A 24,769-nucleotide genomic window follows, 5' to 3' on the forward strand; every position below is an offset into this window, starting at 1 on the left:
CCATACCTTTTCTCTTTGCGGAACTCAGACAATATAACAATGACTTAAAATGAATATGCTGTGCGTCCTGCCAGAGAAACTGGTCAATTGCAGATTGATGGAATGGAATGCCTTGCATTTCATAAAGACCATGATATTGCGTGTGGAGTCCTGTTAGCCAACACTGATAAAACCTCACTATCATTTTTTTGTGGTGAAAATAAAAAAGGTTGGTGTCTCTACAGTAACTTGGAATGATCCTGAGAAATGAAAGTTCAGGGCTCCAGTGACTTTAATTGCCAGTGACAGTGTCTGCTGCCAGATTCCAGCAGACTCTTACTGCTTCTCTGGTGAATCAGAACCCTTTGTAGATCTATTTCTTCAGCTATTCCCAAGTATACATTCTTAGGTATGCACACACAGCTGCATAGACATGGTTAGTGAGTAAACAACCTTTGTAGCAAGTAATCCTGCCTCACATCCTCCTTTCATCTACTATTTCCTCATTCAAAAACATAAATAGCAGGAAATAACCCAATGGAATCTCATATTCAAAATTTTAGTTGCAACAATCAAACGTTTTGCTAACTCCATCCAACAAAGCAAACAAAAATGCTGCAAAACAGCAACAGTCAGAAATGGTCCAGATGTCACTTGCTTTCAAATCAGGACATGCTGGATCATCGTTTTATATGGGCAATCTGAGCCATAGGAGAAAATTGAGGATTTGTGCGGGATAGTGTTCTATCTTATTTAAATCCATTTTAAATATGGCCATGGAGTTATCACAGTTAGTGCAAAAGTGCTATAAAACCTGAAAGAACCACTAAAAGATTACTTTGTATTAATTGATGGAAATCCCAAAAGGGCTTGTTAGAATCTCAGTGGTATATTTTGTGCTGTATTTGTAATGTAAATGTGTATGTATCAAGACTTCCATTGTTTACCTGTAAACCACACATATTTGTAATGGTTTAAGTTGAAACACACAGCAGTGCGTTTCAAACTGGGTATTCATTCGCCACACTGAAATACACAGCAAAATAAAACACCCAGTCACTGCACAGAAATACAGAAGTGATTTAATTTTCTATCAATATGAAAGGTGATTAGGGTGCCACTGTGGCGCAGTGGTCAGCACTGCTACCTCACGGCTCCGAGGACCCGGGTTCGATCTCAGCCCCGGGTCACTGTCCGTGTGCGGTTTGCACACTCTCCCTGTGTCTGCAAGGGTCTCACCCCCTCAACCCAAAAGGATGTGCAGGGTAGATGAATTGGCCACACTAAAATTGTCCGTTAAAAGGAAAAAAAAGAATTGGATGCTCTTAAAAAAAAAATTAAAATGAAAGGAGATTTACATCAGATGTTAAGAACTGAACTGACACTCAAGTGAAGCAAATTAGACTCTTACAGAGAGTACCTTCACTCCTTGGTCAAGTTAGGCTGACTCCGGGTTCAAAACAATAAATGTGGCTCTGATATGGTGCAAACCAATTTCATACTAATGCCCCAGTTACAGTGCATTACACTTGAGGAAATATTCTCAACTGTGCTATTCCAGCTTTTGGAAAATTATTGCAACATGCAGATTAACAATCCTCATAAAATCTCATTACTTTGAAATATATTTTCAGAGTGTTTGTTGAATGTATGATAGAGAATGGAATGCCTCTCTATTTTTGGCATCCTCTACCAGCATTGAGAAGTTCCAGGTTAGATGATGTCTCACCAGGTAAATGGCAAAGTTCCCTCTCGTCCGCTCAAATAAATTGTCTTAACCCCCAACCGCACATCCCTCCTTACCAGCTATACTTTATGTCCCCACTTCTCTTCCTTGTTGATTCTTGAGTAAGATTCCTAACTTCCCAGTAACTTGGTACTGGAATGCTACCTCACTTAGGAACTTTTACAGGTAGCGAGCTGATAAGATTCTCAACCCACCAAATTCAAGTTTTGATAGTGACAGATAATGAACTAACAGACTGTATCACCCAAACTGTGCAAATCCACACCTAAAAATTGAGACCTTTGTTTCAAGAGCATCTTCAAAACTAGCTAGTCATTGCCCCCTCCAATAAGAAGCAGTATATATTTTCGTATTAAATAGAAATGTTTTATTTCCAGGTAAATTACTTTCAAAAACATGAAGTAGAACACATTTCTGTATAAAAATACATACCAACTAATAATCACATAAGACCAATATGGCCCATATGATACATCATGGTTACTGACTATATTTTCAACAGTGTCAAAGTTAGGAATGTCAAAATAATATGAGCATTATTTTAATATTTAAGCAAGTTAATGCCTCATTTTCAAGAGTTATTAATAGTGTTTGTTACCAACTTCTTCAATATTTCAATCATGCAGTTGTTCTTGTCATGTCAGTGTTGGCTGTCAATACTTACCATCTTTTCTTTTTGAGTTTTTTGTTTTTTTAAATAAATTTAGCATACCCAATTATTTTATTTTTCAATTATGGAACAATTTAGCGTGGCCAATCCACCTACCCCGCACATCTTTGGGTTGCGGAGGTGGGACCCACACAGACATGGGGAGAATGTGCAAACTCCACACAGGCAGTGACCAGGGGCGGGATCGAATCCGGATCCTCAGCACCGTGAGGCAGCAGTGCTAACCACTGCTCCACCGCGCTGCCCTCCACTTACCATTTTTTTAGGAGAAACATTGAAGCATTGCATCATATCCTTTACCAAATATAAAGATTATATAGCATTTATCTGGTTGTACAAACATAAACCACCAACAAATTCACCAAGACTCAACTATAGCCACACAAAGTCATGCATTGTGTCATTATATATATTCAGACACTTATTCATGCAGACAATGTAGGCAATTACATATACCCAGACCCTTGTTACTTTCCAATGTAACCAAACAAGTTGCCATTAAATACATACCCACACTTCCACATCCAAACTATTATACACAAACACTAGCAACACTGACATATGATTCAAACAGTAGTGTAATTCAAACAATATTGTATTCAAACCATGTATTCATGAAGAGAGTAATGTTATTTCTAGGGTATATCTATAGCCAACAACACTTACAAAAAGTGAGGTAGATTTAATTTAAGAAGGCTATTCTGCAGTTTCAGCACTCCATTTAATAAGTCTGTGAAATATATTAAACTGAGCATTTTGCACTTTTATTTATATACATAAACATTTTGAATGTGTCTTTATATCATTGCTTCATTTGATGCATTAAATTCCACTTTCTACCCTTTAAAGCAAACTTATGGCTATATGACTGAAGTTTACTCTGGTCATCCTGTCCAATCTTCTTAAGCCACAATTCAGTGTGAACTCCTCAGTTAGTGCGTTAAATGCATCTTGGCCCATTTTGGTAGACACACACCCATACTAATTGCAGAACTTCATATAATTGTTTCCTTGAAGTCATTTTTTTAATTTTGAAGATGTCTTGATTTAATATCCATTCTGCTGGTCAGTGTTTCTCTCATAAGGCGAGGCTGTAGCTTGAACTCCATCAACTTTGGCAAGCTCCTCACTGAAGTGTCAAACCCTGGTCCCTTGCCAGAGCAGAATGGCAATCCATTCTGTGGAAGCAGCCAACGCGTGCTGTTTTCTTTGCTCCTGTTAACTGGCAGCCTGTCAGCGCTTGCAGTCCCTGCATTCTGCCACAGGGCCTGTCATGGAAACTGGTAATCTCTTCAGTTTATTGTAGCTGTCTTGTCTCACTTTCCTTATTGTATATATCCATTTCACTGATGTAGGTAAATGGTTACTGTCTGCCGGCTCCAACCTTCAAATCAAAGCATAAATTATGTGAACACCGTCTGTTTGGTATTAAAATCATGACGACAGATCTGTAAGTGATTGTTCTACAGAAGTGTTGCATATAAATATTATGAAATAGTCAGAAATAAATTATATAAATATAAGTTCTGGCACTAACTTCATTTCAGATGTAAGAATTCATCCATGTGGGAGTATTAGGTAAATCACAGCATCCCAATGGAGAATCTAGCCTATTTACCCTCTTATCTTTGTAAATAATCAATCTGGATTCCGAACATTGAAAAATATTTTGAGGGTAAATGGTAGGATTTCCTCTGGTCACCATTTATAGTGATATTGTAAACCTGTTCTTTCAGATTTACCATTCTGTTCATCGGAAATCATCCCTCGATGTTTACACTATCACTAACATAGCAACCAGAGAAAATCTTCCCACATTGTGTTGTTGTACAACCAGTTTTGACATGGAAATATGATGAGGGTGTTCTTTCAGATGTTAGGTGAAATTGAATGAAACTCACTTTTTTGCAATGTTAAGGAGGTGTTGATAAACACATTTCAATCCCTTGCAGTCCTGTTTGTTTCGACTCATCCTGTCTGATGCTTCTTCCAGGTAGTTCTTTTGTACTTTGGTCTTGCTCGAAAATCTGTGAAGAAAATAAATAGTTGTTTTTTAAATTATATATTGTAGCTATTTAAATTTTAAAAGATTTTAGAACTTGATTTGATTTTATTGTCATGTGTACCAAGGTACAGTGAAAAATATTGTTCTGCATACAGTCCAGGCAGTATAGGACATGCATCAATGCACTATGTAAATACATAGAGGCAGGAATCAGGTGAAGCATACGGAGTGTAATACTACTTAGAAGAGAAAACATGTGAAGATATCAGTTCAGCCCAATGACTATCCACATTATCAGCAAAGTTTCTCAGCTCATAATCTTTACCGATTAGAAAAACAATCAAAATAAGAGAACCCCGTAAAGGAATTTTTTCAGCGATTTGTATTGGAATGCTTACAGCTGTTGGAATTTTATCACATGTTCAAAGATGAAAAAGTGACTGTTGCTGTTCTATTAAAATGTAACTAGAGAACATTAAGACTTGCATGTACTAAATGTAATAGGGCTTATTTTGAAATGTGCCAATCCTAATGCAGAATTACTCTTGGTGAGGTTGCAGAGGTCAACAGCCATTGCTCCTAATTTTCTGGTCATTAAAATTAATCTTTGGAAAATCTGAAGAATCAACCGTACCCAGTTCTAATCTGCACACTTGTTGTGCAAGAAGTAGAAGCGGAGTAGAACTGTATAGGAATTACCCTCAAATATACTACAGTGACAGTCTTATTAATAACTTCAAATAAAATGCATTATTCTACAATGAAATATAAATGTGATGTTGTTACCAGGTGGATTTAAGCTACTCAATCTGGTTTTAAAAGAAATTCCTTTTCAATGTGGGTGCCTGCAATGGTTAGACTTAATGGCAAAGATATAAAAAGGTGTGAATTCTGATGATCAGACAAACGGCAAATATCAGCATTCAGAAAAGGAAATGATCGGCTACAGTGATTGGTATAAGTGACTGGAAGTGAAGTGCATTGCTGGGCAGAACATAAACTTGAAGTCTGACTGGCATTCCTAAACCAGTGAAGGAGCACTTTGCATCAGTGTTCACCAAAGAAAAGGACTTGGTAGATGATGGGTCTGGGGAACGGTATGTAGATAGTTTGGGTCATGTCAATATCAAAACGAAGGAGGTGTTGGGCATCTAAAAAGCTTATGGTAGATAAGTCCCTGGGGCCTGATGGGATCTACCCTAGAATACTGAGGGATGCAAGGGTGGAAACTGCTGGGAGCTTGGCAGAAATCTTTGTATCCTCATTGGCCAGATGGAGGCCATTCAGCCCATCGGGTCTGCACCAGCCCTCTGAAAGAGCACTCTACCTAGACCAATTCCCCCTCCCTATCCCCATAACCTCACTTAACCTGCACATCCCTGGACATTAAGGGGCAATTTATATTATGGTCAATCCACCTACCCTGCATATCTTTGGACTGTGGGAGGAAACCCTGAGGAAACCCATGCAGGCACAGGGAGAAAGTGTAAACTCCACAAAGGCAGTCACCCAAGACCGGAATTGAACCCGGGCCCATGGCGCTGTGAGGCAGCAGTGCTAAATACTATGCCACCGTGCCGCCACTAGCCTTCATCGGTCAGGGCATTGAGTATAAAACTGGCAAGTCAAACTTGCAGCTCTACAGAACCTTAGTTAAGCCACATTTGGAATATTGTGTACAATTCTGGTCGCCACACTACCAGAAGGATGTGGCTGCTTTGGAGAGGGTACAGAAGAGGTTTATATGGATGTTGCCTGGTCTGGGGAGTATTAGCTGTGAGGAGCGCTTGGATAAACTCAAGATTATTTTCACTGGAACGACGGAGGTTGAGGGGCGATCTGATAGGGGTTTACAAAATTATGAGTGGCATGGACCGAGTGGATAGTCAAACGCTTTTTCCCAGGGTGGAAACATCAATTACTAGGGGACATTGGCTTAAGATGCGAGGGGCAAAGTTTAGAGGAGATGTGCGAGGCAGGTTTTTTACACAGAGCGTGGGCAGTGCCTGCATCACACTGCCGGGGGAGGTGGTGAAAGCAAATAGGATAGCGATGTTTAAGGGGCATCTTGCCGAATACATGAATAGCATGGGTATAGAGGGATACGGTCCCAAAAAGTATATAACATAGAAAAATACAGCACATACAGGCCCTTCGACCCATGGTTTTAGTTTAGACAGGGATCATGATCAGCGCAGGCTTGGAGGGCTGAAGGGCCAGTTTCTGTGCTGTATTATTCTTTGTTTGTTGTTGCTGTGAATTGTACTTTGTCCCCATCTCGACAGAATAAATAGTAAAACATACAACAATTTGGGAAACTGAGAATATCTGCTTGGGGTTTTCCTGTGATAGAGGCTGAGAAATTCAAAATTGGAGCACTACACTGCCACCCCTGTTAGAAAGATATAATTACAGTGGGGCAAGTTTCCATCGGCAATTTCTATTATAACCATAGTCGTGGGGATTTATAATGAAAAAAAGGTTGAACAGGAGATAGATCTATGCAAGACGTCAGTATGTTAGATGTTTTGCTCTTGTGATTTATATGTCCTGAAGCTCTTGATAAAGTTGCAGTACAACTTTTAACCATAATTACTTTTGTGAAAGTGATTATTTATTTACGTAAGGGTAAATTTTATAAATAGATGCTAGGGATGGTGGAGCTTCATGCATTAACCATATACTTCAGGAAATCATTCACTGGAAAGTGAATCCCCCACTTTTCCTTATTAATTGCTTGGGAATAGGCACCGACCCGATTACTTTAAGCTCAAAATAATGAATATAATTAGCATTAATCAATGATTAACTATTATTTTCGTTATGACCCAAGGCTTCATTTTTATTTTCTCACAAAACAGGTTGATAGGGCCCAGCTATTATGATTTAAGGTTCCTTGTGGAAAAGCCAGGTGATCGGTCATGTTTTTACCTCGATGTTTGTTGTCCACCTTCACAGAATTGCCAGCACACAGTGTCCTCTTGGCTGCGGCACTGACATCGTGGCGTCGCCAGGTTTTTCTTCACAGACCGTCTGACCCGGGGGGAATTGCCCAGTCCGTACGGGACAATCCTCCTGAAGAACAACAAAAAATCAAATCCGAAATTACCCAGGGCGATGGTCACTTGGCGTGTGTGAAGGTTCTAAAGTGTCAGGAGAACATTCCTTCACACTGATATAAAAATAAACAGGTTATTAGGGCCAGGCAATCCATAACACAGAGGTTAATCTCCCCCCACACTAATTTAGGCCATCTTTACCGCAGTAAACTCAGCAACACGGAGCCCCAGTCCTCTCCCCTCACTGGACTGGCCATGCGAATGGTACTGCTGACAATCTATTGAAGTGGGAGTCTCCCTCCCGTAGAGAAGCTGCCATTATAAATTCACACCATTAGAACTTGCCTCGCCAGGCGTCGGTCCCTCTGTATTGTTAGCTACTACAGCATTAAGGAATTCCCTGTAAAATATATATTTTATATCTCGTTCTCAGCACGGGTCTCTCGCTGTTCAACCCTTGCACTGCCTTTATCCCAGTGTCTGGGATTAACACCAGGCACTTTTCTCGCACCAAATCTCAGGCACTGGGAGCCACTTACTCGGGTGTGTTGATCCAGATGATGTCCAAGTGGCAGAAGTAGATGCATTCCTTGTCCAGGAATGAGGAACAGGAACAGCGCTTGGAGCGGCTGAGCCGCCGGGGAACCGAGCTGGAAGTTTGACCGGCAGAGGTGATGGGAGAGACGGTCAATGCTGCAGCCGATAGGGGGGAGCCTGTGTGTGAGAGAGAGACAGCGATATCAGACTGCGGGAATATTGTTCAGAACCCATCCAATCCAATCCATATCCCTGTCATTAACTGGGAACAAAAAACATTCTCTGCCGTATGGTACTGTCACTGGAAACGCTTTTCTAGTTCAGTTTAGGGAAGTCTTCCAGTGGCACAGTGTGGTCACTGGGAGGGACAGTGTGGTCACTGGTGGGACAGTGTGGTCACTGGTGGGACAGTGTGGTCACTGGGGGGGCAGTGTGGTCACTGGATGGGCAGTGTTGTCTCTTGCCAGACAGTGTGGTCACTGGCAGGGACAGTGTGGTCTCTGGGAGGGACAGTGTGGTCTCTGGGAGGGACAGTGTCGTTACTGGGTGGAGGGTGTGGTCACTGGGGGGACAGTGTGGTCACTGGGTGGACAGTGGGGTCACTGGGTGGACAGTGGGGTCACTGGGTGGACAGTGGGGTCACTGGGTGGACAGTGGGGTCACTGGGTGGACAGTGGGGTCACTGGGTGGACAGTGGGGTCACTGGGGGACAGTGTGGTCACTGGGAGGGACAGTGTGGTCACTGGGAGGGACAGTGTGGTCACTGGGAGGGACAGTGTGGTCTCTGGGTGGACAGTGTGGTCACTGGATGGACAGTGTGGTCACTGGATGGACAGTGTGGTCTCTTGCCGGACAGTGTGGTCACTGGGAGGGACAGTGTGGTCACTGGGAGGGACAGTGTGGTCACTGGGAGGGACAGTGTGGTCACTGGGAGGGACAGTGTGGTCACTGGGAGGGACAGTGTGGTCACTGGGAGGGACAGTGCGGTCAGTGCATGGATAGTGCAGTCACTGGGAGGGACAGTGTGGTCTCTGGGAGGGACAGTGTGGTCTCTGGGAGGGACAGTGTGGTCTCTGGGAGGGACAGTGTGGTCTCTGGGAGGGACAGTGTCGTTACTGGGTGGAGAGTGTGATCTCTGGGGGACAGTGTGGACACTGGGTGGACAGTGTGGTCACTGGGTGGACAGTGGGGTCACTGGGAGGACTGTGTGGTCACTGGGAGGACCGTGTGGTCACTGGGAGGACAGCATGGTCACTGGGTGGACAGCGTGGTCACTGGGACGGGCAGTGCGGTCACTGGGGGACAGTATGGTCACTGGGAGGGACAGTCTGGTCACTGGGAGGGACAGTGAGGTCACTGAGAGTGACAGTGTGGTCAGTGGGAGGATCAGTGTAGTCACTGGGTGGACAGTGTGGTCACTGGGTGGACAGTGTGGTCACTGGGTGGACAGTGTGGTCACTGGGAGGGACAGGTGTGGTCACTGGGAGGGACAGGTGTGGTCACTGGGGTGGACAATGTAGTCAGTGGATGGACGGTGTGGTCACTGGGGGGACAGTGCACTCACTGCGGCGGACAGTGCGGTCACTGGGAGGGACAGTGCGGTCACTGGGAGGGACAGTGCGGTCATTAGGGGGACAGTGTGGTCATTAGGGGGACAGTGCGGTCACTGGGAGGGACAGTGCGGTCACTGGGAGGGACAGTGCGGTCACTGGGAGGGACAGTGCGGTCACTGGGAGGGACAGTGCGGTCACTGGGAGGGACAGTGCGGTCACTGGGAGGGACAGTGCGGTCACTGGGAGGGACAGTGCGGTCACTGGGAGGGACAGTGCGGTCACTGGGAGGGACAGTGCGGTCATCGGAGGGACAGTGCGGTCACTGGGAGGCACAGTGCGGTCACTGGGAGGCACAGTGCGGTCACTGGGAGGCACAGTGCGGTCACTGTGATGGACAGTGCGGTCACTGGGAGGGACAGTGCGGTCACTGGGAGGGACAGTGCGGTCACTGGGAGGGACAGTGCGGTCACTGGGAGGGACAGTGCGGTCACTGGGAGGGACAGTGCGGTCACTGGGAGGGACAGTGCGGTCACTGGGTGGGACAGTGTGGTCACTGGGAGGGACAGTGTGGTCACTGGGAGGGACAGTGTGGTCACTGGGAGGGACAGTGTGGTCACAGGTGGACAGTGTGGTCACTGGGTGGACAGTGTGGTCACTGGGTGGACAGTGTGGTCAATGTGTGGACAGTGTGGTCCCTGGGTGGACAGTGTGGTGACTAGGTGGACAGTGTGGTCACTGGGAGGGACAGTGTGGTCACTGGCTGGACAGTGTGATCAGTGTGTGGACAGTGTGATCAGTGTGTGGACAGTGTGGTCACTGGGAGGGACAGTGTGGTCACTGGCTGGACAGTGTGATCAGTGTGTGGACAGTGTGGTCACTGGGTGGAAAGTGCGGTCACTGGGTGGACAATGTGGTCCTCAGGGGACAGTCCGGTCCTCATGGGGACAGTCCGGTCCTCAGGGGACAGTCCGGTCATTAGTGGGGCAGTGCGGTCCTCAGGGGGATAGTGCGGTCCTCAGGGGGACAGTGCGGTCCTCAGGGGGACAGTGCGGTCCTCAGGGGGACAGTGAGGTCCTCAGGGGAACAGTGAGGTCCTCAGGGGAACAGTGAGGTCCTCAGGGGAACAGTGAGGTCCTCAGGGGAACAGTGAGGTCCTCAGGGGGACAGTCCGGTCCTCAGGGGGACAGTGCGGTCCTCAGGGGGACAGTGCGGTCCTCAGGGGGACAGTCCGGTCCTCAGGGGGACAGTGCGGTCCTCAGGGGGACAGTGCGGTCCTCAGGGGACAGTGCGGTCCTCAGCGGGACAGCCCGAGCCTCAGGGGACAGTGCGGTCCTCATGGGACAGTGCGGTCCTCAGGGGGACAGTGCGGTCCTCAGGGGGACAGTGCGGTCCTCAGGGGTCAGTGCGGTCCTCAGGGGGACAGTGCGGTCCTCAGGGGGACAGTGCGGTCCTCAGGGGGACAGTGCGGTCCTCAGGGGGACAGTGCGGTCCTCAGGGGGACAGTGCGGTCCTCAGTGGGACAGTGCGGTCCTCAGGGGGACAGTGCGGTCCTCAGGGGGACAGTGCGGTCCTCAGGGGGACAGTGCGGTCCTCAGGGGGACTTTGGGTCCTCAGGGGGACTTTGGGTCCTCAGGGGGACAGTGCGGTCCTCAGGGGGATAGTCCAGTCCTCAGGGGGACTTTGCGGTCCTCAGGGGGACAGTGCGGTCTTCAGGGGACAGTGCGGTCTTCAGGGGACAGTGCGGTCCTCAGGGGGATAGTCCAGTCCTCAGGGGGGCAGTGCGGTTCTCTGGAGGCAGTGTCGCCCCCTGGGGTTCGGTGTACATCTCGAATCCGCCGATCGGAATGAACAGTAAATGTCAGCCGGATGGCGCAGTTAATGCTGGAACATGAGGTGGACCACATCTGATCTCAGTAATAATACAGGAAATCGAGTAGTTTCCACCTGTGTAGCAATTCTCTGAGAGCAATTTGTGAAGAGCATTCCTAATCGGACTGCAGATTCCGAAAAGGCTGCAGAAGAGCCCTTGATGGAAGAGTCCCAGTAAAAGCTGCGTTTCCTCCTCACTGGCTCACATGGCGCTCCTGACAAAGCTGTGTGGCTGGAGACAGGTGCTCCTGCTGAATTCTCCGAGACCCCATCTACCCACACACACCGTACATTTCCAATCTTAACCTATCTGCTATGTCAACTAGTACCACATTTCAGACACAAAGGTAAGTTCCTTCCAGCTTTCTGGAGTCTGTCATCCACATGACCCACACCACTATTGGACGAGTCTGATATATTTGGGGGACACTCTCATGGCCGTACACATTGGTTTGCACCTAGTTGCATTCTGTATAAAACACTCATTTTATAGATTTACAATTTTAAACAGTTTGAATTAAAAGGTCGAATATGGAGAAAAAAACCTTGAGATGAGATATTTAGCACTGAATTTAATTCTTAAACTTTAATCTTTGCATATATTAAATAAATAAAAGTTGTAAAGATATACACGGGGAGACACGCACATTCTGTTAGTCTCAAAGTAGCTTCATTCAAATTATTGGACCATTCAGTGTAATTTAAAATCCTCTTAGTGATGAATTCGTTATTTGGGTGGTGTGTTTAAACGCAAATATCGACTTTGAATTATCTGTAGATCAGATAGTGATCATTTGAAAGTTGCTATGAGAGTTCAGACTTACCTGTGGAAAAGTGCAGTTCCCACATCAGAGGGAGCAAGGAAAATAACACGTTAAACTCCATTTTCGAAATTAAACCAGGATGTTCCTGTCAGGTACGTTTCCTCGTTATCCTCTTCAGTGCGGCTGGGATACAAGCACGTTTCTGGAGTTGAGAAGTATATATGCCGTGGGTAAACTGCAGAGTGAAGTGAGTTGTCAGTCTCAGGTCCAGTTGAAAGCAGCAGTGTGCTTTACTCCAGACTGGCTTTGCTGTGTCGTTACCACAGGGCAGCAAGTCTCCTTTTATACAGTCCGCGTCTCTCTGTAAACAGCTCAATGTGCTTTTATCCCAAGACAATGTTATTAGTCACCCAGAGGAGCTGCAGACTTAGATAAGCGACACGCTGCTTACAAAATAACCTCCTCCACAGACTGGGCGAGGCCAGCATACAATTTAAAAAAAGACCTCCTTTTCTCAGACTTTGCCAAAACAAACTCCTCCTGGCAGCAGGGACACACTTCTCCCGGCGAGTGAGGCGGTGCTCACACACTCCGGCAACGGGCCAAGGAGCCAATCAGAAACCTTCCACCGTCAATTCCTACTCGTTTCTGAGAAGTGATTTCAACAACCTGTTCCACCTCGACCCCAACGGGTCTGAGATTACATCATGTCAAATACACAAGGGTTATTTCCAAATGCCTAACCGAGAAACAGAAACTTGGATTTGAGACAAAACGCCTTGTTTGAAAAGCTTTTTAAAAGGAATGAAGGGGAAATCCGGAGGGTGATTGGGGGGGGGGGGGGTAAGACCAGTCTCTGCTTCTGGGCTCAGCGGATAGACCTCACTTGTGGCATCAGTTACTTCGAGGTGGCCAGTGAATTCCACCAGCGATATTTCCTGAGTATGAATCTGATAGCATTAACCATCCTCACAGATACCCCGGCGTCTCTCGTTTCCAACAGTGGCAGCAGTAACCGAGCAGCCAGCCAGCACAGTGGGCAGTATGTTGGGACCTCTTGACCAAGGTGATTAAACTCCAGGAATTAGTCAACACTGCAAGGGGGTCGATTAGTGACGTTTTAGATTAGACCAGTGAAGGTGCCTCCGGGTCACTGACAAACAAATGCCACGAACAACTTGCATTCACATAGCGCCTTTAACAGGGTGAAATGGAGCAAATGGCGTTCAGTGAAAACTTGACATTGAGCAAAACAATGGTGTCGGCATTTGGACATTGGAGAGAGAGGCAGAAATGTTTAGGATGACTACGAAGTGATTAAAATAATCTCACCAGCTCTAATCAAACTAATAATTTTAAACGAAACCGGTATTGCCTTAGAATTTGATTCATTGTGGTTGTTGAAGGCTGCAAATCTATCTGCTATAAAGATTAATGTCACTGTGGAGAACGGGCAGGTGTTTGCTTGTATCTGTTTTGTCAACAGAATTTGCACAGCACAGCACCTACCGATCAAGTGCTGGAAAATGCGATGAGAATAGTTAGGTGGTTGTTTTGGAAAGAGCAGACACGATGGGCCGAATGGCAGTTGCTGTGCTGTATGATTCAATGAATCTATGACTCATTTGCCGCCCAGTCAGCCACAGGGGGGGAGGGGGAGCAACAGGAACATGGGGAAAACTGTGGCAATGAAGCCGATTATATTCTTAAAAAGAAATACTGTTAGGTTGGTTCCTTCAGTTGCCTCTCCAGTTATGAATTCGCCGCCTCCTTCTCCCTTGTAAATGTTTGTTTAAACTCTCTGTCCTCTCCTTCAGTGCCAACCAGATCATGGAGCAAAGAAACAGGGAAGACTGTCTTCACAAGTTACTTTCACTGTTAGATTGGATGTATACCAGATAGATCAGGTGAAAAAATTACTACCGGGTTTTCTGTTCTTTAATTTAATATAAAAATGAATTTAAAATACAGCTTTGGCATTATCTTCAAACACGTTTTACATGAGGGTACAGAATATGTTTCCCTTTGCGTTAGGTTTGCTCATTTGTAAAACAAGAAAACAGTTTCTTTGAAAATCATGAAGAAAAATATGTGCATACATATTCAGTCTGAATTAGGGTTTACACTGAAACTAAACTTGTTTAATATAGTTTAATTTAATTCAGGCTCCAGCCTTCCTTCATCTATTTTACATTTCTCCCAAGTTGCATTTTCTTGATGGCAAATTGTCTACCTTGTCCCATTGCTTTGCATGTGGGGTAAAATCGACAATTGCTCAGGCCAGCTCTTCTTACACAATGCACTAGATGCTCAGCCATTGGGATCAGTGCAATAATCCATGAAGCATAAAACAGTGAGAGATCGTCCTTGAAACACTAGAGGGCACAACATAGCAAGGCAAAGTTGAAACCTTAAAGCAGCACCAGCCCTGCCAAAGGGGCAGCATGATAGCCTAGTGGTTAGCACAGTTGCTTCACAGCTCCAGGGTCCCACGTTCGATTCCCAGCTTGGGTCACTGTCTGTGCGGAGTCAGCACGCTCTCCCCGTGTCTGTGTGGATTTCCTCCGGGTGCTCCGGTTTCCTCCTACAGCCCAAAGATGTGCAGGTTAGGTGGATTGGCCATGCTAAATTGCCCTTAGTGTCAAAAAAAAAGGTTAAGTGGGGATTACTGGGTTACAGGGATAGGGTAGAGATGTGGACTTGAGTAGGGTGCTCTTTGTAAGGGCCAGTGCAGACTTGATGGACCGAATGGTCTTCTTCTGCACTGTAAATTCTCTCATTCTATGAATTGACAGCACATAATCAGGCCTTTCAGCCCAATCGGTCTACACCAGTGTTTGAGCTCCATGTGAGCCTTCGCTCACTCTACTTCATCAAACATATCAGCACAAACTCTTAAGGTAATTCAAGGTGGGACTGGTACAAGTTGTTGAAATGAAATGAAATGAAAATCACTTATTGTCACAAGTAGGCTTCAAATGAAGTTACTGTGAAAGCCCCTAGTCGCCACATTCCAGCGCCTGTTCGGGGAGGCAGGTACGGGAATTGAATCTGCGCTGCTGGCCTTGTTCTGCATTCCAAACCAGCTGTTTAGCCCACTGTGCTATGGAGTCCAGCTCAGCTGGCACACCCCGTTGGACGGGTTCCAATCGAACTGGTGAACCAGGTGAACTGATTTGGTTCCAGACCCGTTCTTGTTCCAGTTGAGGCCAGTTTAACAGACTGTGGGGGCTTCAGTTGAGTCAGGCTCAAATGTGAAGTTCCAGCTGGATGACAATCAAATGGTAGTTTTTGATCCGTGATTAATTTGCGAGACAGCGGGAAACTTAATTCACTTAATCCGTTATGTTCCCTCAGATACAGCATCAATCATTGGCATCAGTATGATAGTGAAAACAAATCTAAACCCCATTCTGGAACAGAACAATGTGTGCACGCGTGTGGATATAATTTTGAAACAGAATTTGAGATTTTATAATTAGTCCAGACCAAACACTCTGAGCATAAGAGCTATCCAAATGTTGTAGTGGTAAACAGAAATGCAGAAAATCGCTATTGAAAATAGACATCACAATACATTTATATTTATTATTCACATCATTGGGTTTTGGGCTTTTTATTTAAATCTTAGATCTTCTCGTTATTTAATTGTTGAGTTTCACAATCTCTTTAAAGACAGCCTTTTGACTCAGCTCTTCCTGGAGCAGATGATTGAAACATGCTACAAATATTGATGTAGAGAGAAGAGGGAAACTAAGAAAAGATTTCCAACTGAGAATCGATAGAGTCTCTACAGTGCAGAGCGAGGCCATTTGGCCCCTCGAGTCTGACCGACTCTCGGAAAGAACACTCTATCTAGGCCCACTCCCCCGACTGATCCCCATAACCTCACACGTTGAACAAGGCCAATCCACCTAACCTGCACCTCTTTGGATTGTGAGAGTAAACCCACAGAGGCACGGGGAGAACGTGCAAGCTGGACACAGAGTTAGTCAAGGCCGGAATTGAAACCGGGTCCCTGGTGCCGTGAGGCAGCAGTGCTAACCACTGTGCCACCGTATGGCACGTACCTCAGTCTTGCACTGCAGTGTCAGCCTTGACTTTTGGGCTCAAACCCTGGGGTGGGACTTGAAACTGGAAGTTGTAATTGGAAGGCGAGTGGACCACCAACTGAGACATGCCTGGCACATACTAGAAACTTTTGAAGTCAGAGTAGCAAAGGGACATCCATGACAGGTAGAATGAGAGAGATGTAAAGAACTAGATTAACAACATGGAAAATCTACAAATGTGAATGCAATTTAAAATAAAAAGTGCTTATAAGTTGTTACCTTTAATAGCACTCAACTTCCTCAATGTAAGAGTTGGGGGGGGGGCCTGGGTGTACCATCAACCTTTAAGAGCCTTGGTCACACTGTCCTACAGTGGAGCTGTTCCTGAGCACAGTGGGCCGAGATGTCAACAGCCAGAGACTGGTTGCTAATGGAGCTCCATTGGTACTCAGGGATCTCAATTTCCCCAACAATTGTATCTGTATGGAGAATCAGGGGCCTATCGGTATCCTGTGTGTAAAATAACCCATAACTACCTGGATCCCCCGTGTCATGATATGCAAACATGCAGCCAATGAACACATAGAATAGTACACGACCAATGAGCAGTCAAGACACTCGGGGTGGTATCTCACTATAAAAGGGATGCCTCTTTCCACAGACCAACATCTACAGAGTGAGACACCCCAGCACGTGACGTAGAGCAAGGCTGGTTCAGTTAGACTGAGTTACTACAATTAGATTAGCAGAGAGTCGAACTCATTGAGAACTGTGCTGATAGTTCAATAAAACACATTGAACTCACTTCAAAGTCTGGAGCATCTTTTACTCAAAACTGCATCAAGTGGCAGCTTGTGTTATTCCAAATTACATAACACAACACCCAGTGTAGGATTTATGGGTATCCTAATGATGCACTCGGGAATTCCTCTAGGAAGTTGCCACTTAAGGGTTTACCCGGCAATTGGTCAGAAGTGCTAACTTCCTCTGGGCAATTATGGTTGGCTGGGAACCATCCGACAGAAGCGATTTAAATTTCTAACTTCAGATGCTTCTGTTGGTTTTATCCTGATAGTTATTGTGAAAGAGTTAGAGGAAAAAATTGCTTCTAACTCCAGAGTAAGCATTTAAAAGACCCAGACCCAGTCTCACACAGCCAGCCCCCATACACACAGCTCCCCAGGGGACCCACTACCCCAGACGGCCAAACTCCCCCCCCCCCCCAACCTGACATCTGCCCCACCCCTTCCCCCTACCACTGGTCTGAACAGACCCCTGCCTTCCGGTTCTCTGGTGCAACCCAATCCGACCACCCCGCTTGGTGTGGCCAGGCCCGACCCTCGCACCCGGACTGGACCACTCCCGGACTGACCTCCCCTTCCACTTCAGTCCAATGACCCCCCTCTCCAGGACTCACCCCGCCCACCACACTTCCACCCCCAAATTGACCTGAATCCCCGCCCTTCCCGGACTAACCTCCCCCAGTCTAAACCCTCCCCAGTTCGACCACATTCCTCCAGTTCTACCCCCGCCCCTGAATGACTCCGCCCCCTGCTTCAGTCCCCCCCTTCCTGAACCCCTCTTCCCAGACTACCCCACCCTCCCAGACAGAACCTCCCTGTCTGACAAGCGGTTGCACAGCTCCATCAGGGCACCAGGGACACAGGTTTGATTCCATTCGATTTTATGGTGAGTGCCGTAAAATGTGGGCGGCTCATACTCTCTGTGCCCCAGTTTCCCCACACCGATAGAGGCTTTTCCCCAGGGTAGAGGGGTCAATTATAGGTTTTTAAGGTCCGAGGGGCAAGGTTTAGAGTAGATGTACGAGGCACGTTTTTTACACAGAGGGTAGTGGGTGCCTGGAACCCGCTACCGGAGGAGGTGGTGGAAGCAGGGACGATAGTGACATTTAAGGGGCATCTTGACAAATACATGAAGCGTTGCGCAGGTCAAAGAGACACAGCCTGAATGAGAGAGACACAGACAGAGTGGGAATTTGAAACTTGGCAATTTGGTGCAGTGAGGTAGTTCGGTACAGAGTAGGAGAAGGTGCTTTTTCCAGACTGTTTTGTTCTCTCTCTTTCTTCGGGCCTAATTTTGGGAGCCGGTCGGAGGAGGAGGAGCAGTCTCTGAGTATAAAAACCTAACAGTAACTTCCTGTTTACCATTTTTTTTTTTTTCCAAATGTGATGTCAGAGGGAAGCTGTGATCTGAGTGGTTGACAGCAAATCTGCCCCAAATTTAAAAAAAAAAGACACAGTTAAATTCGTAAACTTAAATTAAACTAATTAATTAATTAGTGATGGCTGGTCAGGTGATGTGCTTGAGCTGCTTGATGTGGGAGCTGGCAGATCCCATTGGGAGCGGCAGCGACCACATCTGCAGTAAGTGTTGGCTGCTCGAAGAGCTCCGGCTCAGAGTTGATGAGCTGGAGTCTGAGCTTCAAACACTGAGGCACATCCGGGAGGGGGAGACTTACCTGGACACTGTGTTTCAGGAGGCAGTCACACCTGTCAGAGTAAGTAGTTTAAATCCTGCCAGTGGCCAGGGACAGCAGGGTGTGACTGCAAGTCAGGCAGGTAAAGGGAACCAGCAGTCAGGAACTCAGGAGCCTCAGCCCTTGACCCTGTCCAACAGGTATGAGGCACTTGCTCCCTGTGTGGATGGCGAACAGGGCTGCAGGAAGGATGAGTCAGCTGACCAAGGCACCATGGTTCAGCAGGCCATTCAAGGGGAGGGAGTAAATAGGCAAGTCGTAGTTGTAGGGGATTCTATTATCAGGGGGATAGATAGTATCCTTTGTGAGCAGGATAAAGAGTCCCGCATGGTATGTTGCCTGCCCGGTGCTAGGGTGCAGGACATCTCTGACCGGCTTGAAAGGATACTGGAGAGGGAGGGGGAGGATCCAGTTGTTGTGGTCCATGTCGGTACCAACAACATAAGCAAGTCTAGAAAAGAGGACCTGTTTAGAGATTATACAGAGCTAGGATTCAAATTAAAAAAACAGGTCCTCAAGGGTCATAATCTCCGGATTACTGCCCGAGCCACGTGCAAATTGGCATAGGGAGGCAAGAATAAGAGAAGTTAACATGTGGCTGAAAGAGTGGTGTGGGAAAGCGGGGTTCCTTTTCATGGGACACTGGCTTCAGTTTTGGGACAGGGGGGACCTATACCGTTGGGATGGTCTCCACCTGAACCGAGCTGGGACCAGTGTTCTGGCGAAAAGAGTAAATAGGGTGGTCAATCGGACTTTAAACTAGAGATTGGGGGGGAAGGGAAAGTCAGGGAACCAAGAGGTGAAGTAATCAGTGGGAAGTGTAGCTGCTTAGGAAAACACAAAAGCATGAAAAGACAGAACTCAGGAGAGGTTACGATCGCCCCATCCCACAAAATATGACACAGTGTATGGAAAGGCTCAGTAAACCAAGGTCCACCACACTAAGAAAACAAAAAGGGACGGTCAATAGAGAATTAAAGGTGCTATATTTAAATGCGCGCAGTGTACGGAACAAGGTAGATGAGCTTATGGCCCAGATTGTGACTGGCAGGTATGATGTGGTAGGCATCACAGAGACGTGGTTGCAGGGGGTTCAGGACTGGCATTTAAACATCCAGGGATTCACAACCTATCGAAAAGACAGAGAGGTGGGCAGAGGGGGCGGGGTTGCCTTGTTAATTAGGAATGAAATTAAATCAATAGCACTAAACGACATAGGGTCAGATGATGTGGAGTCTGTGTGGGTAGATTTGAGGAACCACAAAGGCAAAAAAAACATAATGGGAGTTATGTACAGGCCTCCTAACAGTGGTCAGGACCAGGGGCACAAAATGCACCACGAAATAGAAAGTGCATGTCAGAAAGGCAAGGTCACAGTGATCATGGGGGACTTCAATATGCAGGTGAACTGGGTAAATAATGCTGCCAGTGGACCCAAGGAAAGGGAATTCATTGAATGTTTACAGGAGGGCTTTTTGGGACAGCTTGTGATGGAGCCCACGAGGGAACAGGCCATTCTGGACTTAGTGTTATGTAATGAGCCAGACTTGATTAAAGATCTTAAAGTAAGGGAACACTTAGGAGGCAGTGATCATAATATGGTAGAATTCAATCTCCAATTTGAAAGAAAGAAGGTAGAATCAGATGTAAAGGTGTTACAGTTAAATAAAGGTAACTACAGGGGCATGAGGGAGGAACTGACGAAAATTGACTGGGAGCAGAGCCTCGTGGGAAAGACAGTAGAACAGCAATGGCAGGAGTTTCTGGGAGTAATTGAGGACACAGTACAGAGGTTCATCCCAAAGAAAAGAAAGGTTATCAGAGGGGGGATTAGGCAGCCATGGCTGACAAAGGAAGTTAGGGAATGCATCAAAGCAAAAGAGAAAGCCTATAATGTGGCAAAGAGTAGTGGGAAGTCAGAAGATTGGGAAGGCTACAAAAACAAACAGAGGATAACAATGAGAGAAATAAGGAAAGAGAGGATCAATTATGAAGGTAGGCTAGCCAGTAACATTAGGAATGATAGTAAAAGTTTCTTTAAATACATTAAAAACAAACAGGAGGCAAAAGTAGACATTGGGCCGCTCCAAAATGACGCTGGTAATCTAGTGATGGGAGACAAGGAAATAGCTGAGGAACTAAATAAGTACTTTGCGTCAGTCTTCACAGTAGAAGACATGAGTAATTTCCCAACAATTCCGGAGAGTCAGGGGGCAGAGTTGAATATGGTAGCCATCACAAAGGAGAAAGTGCTAGAGAAACTAAGAGGTCTAAAAATTGATAAATCTCCGGGCCCAGATGGGCTACATCCTAGAGTTCTAAAGGAGATAGCTGAAGAAATAGTGGAGGTGTTAGTTATGATCTTTCAAAAGTCACTGGAGTCAGGGAAAGTCCCAGAGGATTGGAAAATCGCTGTTGTAACCCCCCTGCTCAAGAAGGGAACAAGGAAAAAGATGGAAAATTGTAGGCCAATTAGCCTAACCTCAGTTGATGGCAAGATTCTAGAATCCATTGTTAAGGATGAGATTTCTAAATTCTTGGAAGTGCAGGGTTGGATTAGGACAAGTCAGCATGGTTTTAGTAAGGGGAGGTCGTGCCTGACAAACCTGTTCGAGTTCTTTGAAGAGATAACAAATAGGTTAGACCAAGGAGAGCCAATGGATGTTATCTATCTTGACTTCCAAAAGGCCTTTGATAAGGTGCCTCACGGGAGACTGCTGAGTAAAATAAGGGCCCATGGTATTTGAGGCAAGGTACTAACATGGATTGATGATTGGCTGTCAGGCAGAAGGCAGAGAGTTGGGATAAAAGGTTCTTTTTCGGAATGGCAACCGGTGACGAGTGGTGTCCCGCAGGGTTCAGTGTTGGGGCCACAGCTGTTCTCTTTATATATTAACGATCTAGATGACGGGACTGGGGGCATTCTGGCTAAGTTTGCCGATGATACAAAGGTAGTGGAGGGGCAGGTAGTATGGAGGAGGTGGGGAGGCTGCAGAAAGATTGAGACAGTTTAGGAGAGTGGTCCAAGAAATGGCTGATGAAATTCAACGTGGGCAAGTGCGAGGTCTTGCACTTTGGAAAAAAAAATTAGAGGCATGGACTATTTTCTAAACGGTGACAAAATTCATAATGCTGAAGTGCAAAGGGACTTGGGAGTCCTAGCCCAGGATTCTCTAAAGGTAAACTTGCAGGTTGAGTCCGTAATTAAGAAAGCAAATGGAATGTTGTCATTTATCTCAAGAGGCTTGGAATATAAAAGCAGGGATGTACTTCTGAAGCTTTATAAAGCGTTAGTTAGGCCCCATTTAGAATACTGTGAGCAATTTTGGACCCCACACCTCAGGAAGGACATACTGGCACTGGAGCGGGTCCAGCGGAGATTCACACGGATGATCCCAGGAATGGTATGCCTAACATACGATGAACGTCTGAGGATCCTGGGATTATATTTATTGGAGTTTAGGAGGTTGAGGAGAGCTCTAATAGAAACTTACAAGATAATGAATGGCTTAGATAGGGTGGACGTAGGGAAGTTGTTTCCATTAGCAGGGGAGACTAGGACCCGGGGGCACAGCCTTAGAATAAAAGGGAGTCACTTTAGAACAGAGATGAGGAGAAATTTCTTCAGCCAGAGAGTGGTGGGTCTGTGGAATTCATTGCCACAGAGGGCGGTGGAGGCCGGGACGTTGAGTGTCTTTAAGACAGAAGTTGATAAATTCTTGATTTCTCGAGGACTTAAGGGCTATGGAGAGAGAGCGGGTAAATGGAGTTGAAATCAGCCATGATTGAATGGTGGAGTGGACTCGATGGGCCGAATGGCCTTACTTCCGCTCCTATGTCTTATGGTCTTATGAATAGGATGGGAATAGAGGGATATGGACCCAGGAAGTGTAGAAGATTGTAGTTTAGTCGGGCAGCAAGGTTGGCACGGGCTTGGAGGGCCGAAGGGCCAGTTCCTGTGCTGTACTTTTCTTTGTTCTTTGTTCTTTGTTCGATATGGGCAGGGGCGCCTTTTGCTGCTCCAGTCCTACCCAGCCTGTGAGCAAGGTTGGGCAGGACAGTGGGCTCTGGAAGATCAACCTGGGTAGGTCTGACCAGAGGGGCAATCCGCTGGAAACACCCACTATGAGGAAGCTGTGGGTCGCAGATTCTATACGACTGTAAATGATACAGACTCTATGTTAAGACAGATGATAGCGTGGGTTCCCATTCACTGAATGCAATGTGGGTAGTTTTAATATTCCAATCACCACCTATCCATCATCAGTTTTTGCATAAACCAACAATGACTTTCATATATTTGGAAAATTGTGAGAATCAATACCTTTCCATCACTTGGAGTGTACAGCTACTCCACTTGCATGTTTGTCTCCCCAAGTGTGATAATCATTGAAGGGACTTCACTCTTCATGGTCTTTGGCAGCTTTGATTACAGCCGTTCTGTTCTGGGTAAGTTCACTTTTGCCTTTCGATATTGTCTGACCTAAGTGGACAACTTCACCTTGGGAAATTTGTGCTTTGTGTCCATTGTAGCTAAGGTTGTCTAAAAGGACACGTAAGTCTCTTTCATGGTCTTCTTCATCAATGGAGGCCACCAGAATGTCATCAACGTACTGGATAATGGTGGAGGGCATATCAGGCAGTTCCCTCAAGTGGTCCTGTAGAGCCATGTGAAAAACAGTAGGGCTGTTGTGAAATCCTTGTGGTAATCTGGTCCATGTGTATTGTTGCCTGATGGTGAAAGCAAACTTCCTCTGCCAGTGGTACTGACCAAAAGCTTTTGGCCATGTCTATAACTGAAAACCATTGAAGGTCTGGTGGATGGATCGGCTACCAAAGGAGCTTTTCTGACAATACATTGGTTGGCCCTTCAATAGTCAATAGTCAGGCGCCATGTGCCATTAACCTTCTTTACAGGCCACACTGGACTGTCTGATGAACTATGAACGCGCACCACTACTCCTCTGTCTTCCAATTGCTTCACTACAGGTAGTATTCCCTCAATTGAGGAGGGGTTAATGGATTACTGTTTGGTACATGGTCGTGCTACTCCAATAAAGGATGCGGCAGAGACTCCCTCCACTGCGCATGCGTGGGAAACTGTCAGCGTCCGCTGACGCTCCCGCGCATGCGCCGCCCGGGGATGTCATTTCCGCGCCAGCTGGTGGGGCAACAAAGGCCGTTTCCGCCAGCTGGCGGGGCGGAAATTCCTCCGGCGTCGACCTAGCCCCTCAATGTTGGGGCTCGGCCCCCAAAGATGCAGAGCATTCCTTTGGGGCGGCGCGATGCCCGTCTGATTGGCGCCGTTTTGGGCGCCAGTCGGCGGACATCGCGTCGTTTCGGGAGAATTTCGCCCCTGGTCTCCAACCAGCGACAAAAGCGGTTTGGAATGGTCCTTGGGTACTCGCATCCCAATTCCTCTCTACTGCCTGGAGTTCCATTCCGGAATGCTTCTTTCAAACTGTTCCAAACCTTTCCTCATAGTCTGTGAGATCCTCCAAATGCTTTTGCACACAGGCTGTTGTTCTTCCCCAGTCAGTTTTAGGTGGGTTGAATCTTAATAGCCAATCTTTAATTGCCTGCCATCCCTCTTTCAGATTTTGTAAATCGTTGTTTAGGGCTGACTGAACTTCCATTGAGAGTATTTTACTATCGCGTGGATTAACCATCACAGTCAGGACTGTACACCATCTAACGCATGGAGACCGTAAATATTCTGTAAGCACTGTAGCTGATACCAGGTGGCTAACCCCCCCCCCCCCCTTCTTGGGGTGCTTTGGACCATCGATCAACTTTATCGGGGTCTGCTGGATCATGGACCCAATGTCGGGTGTATTGAGAATTAGTGATTGTTACACCGTTTTCGGTTGTTTCGATCACTTCAACCTTAACCCGTTTGGTGCGTAATGGGGCGAGTCGTAATATTCCAGTCCTACCACTAGGCTCGTTTTTTGCGTCACTGTCATTGTCCGAGCTGACTGGTTCCCTTTGTTCAGCGCCTCGTGTAGTGATAATAATCTCAGAGACTGCCGAAGCT

General features: G+C 46.3%; 1 protein-coding gene across 1 annotated transcript; it reads right to left on the reverse strand.

Annotated features, from left to right (window-relative positions):
* Positions 1-2,081: 2,081 nt before the first annotated feature.
* Positions 2,082-12,848, reverse strand: LOC140425370 (endothelin-1-like). Its single transcript, XM_072509567.1, has 5 exons — positions 12,244-12,848; positions 8,000-8,174; positions 7,333-7,476; positions 4,298-4,423; positions 2,082-3,780 (listed from the first exon to the last, which is right to left on the reverse strand). Exons 1-5 carry the CDS (start codon positions 12,302-12,304, stop codon positions 3,630-3,632), a joined length of 657 nt encoding a protein of 218 aa, XP_072365668.1. The 5' UTR covers positions 12,305-12,848; the 3' UTR covers positions 2,082-3,629.
* Between the last annotated feature and the right edge of the window lie 11,921 nt (positions 12,849-24,769).

This window comes from Scyliorhinus torazame, chromosome 6, assembly GCF_047496885.1.
Source record: "Scyliorhinus torazame isolate Kashiwa2021f chromosome 6, sScyTor2.1, whole genome shotgun sequence".
Classification (NCBI taxonomy): Eukaryota; Metazoa; Chordata; class Chondrichthyes; order Carcharhiniformes; family Scyliorhinidae; genus Scyliorhinus; species Scyliorhinus torazame.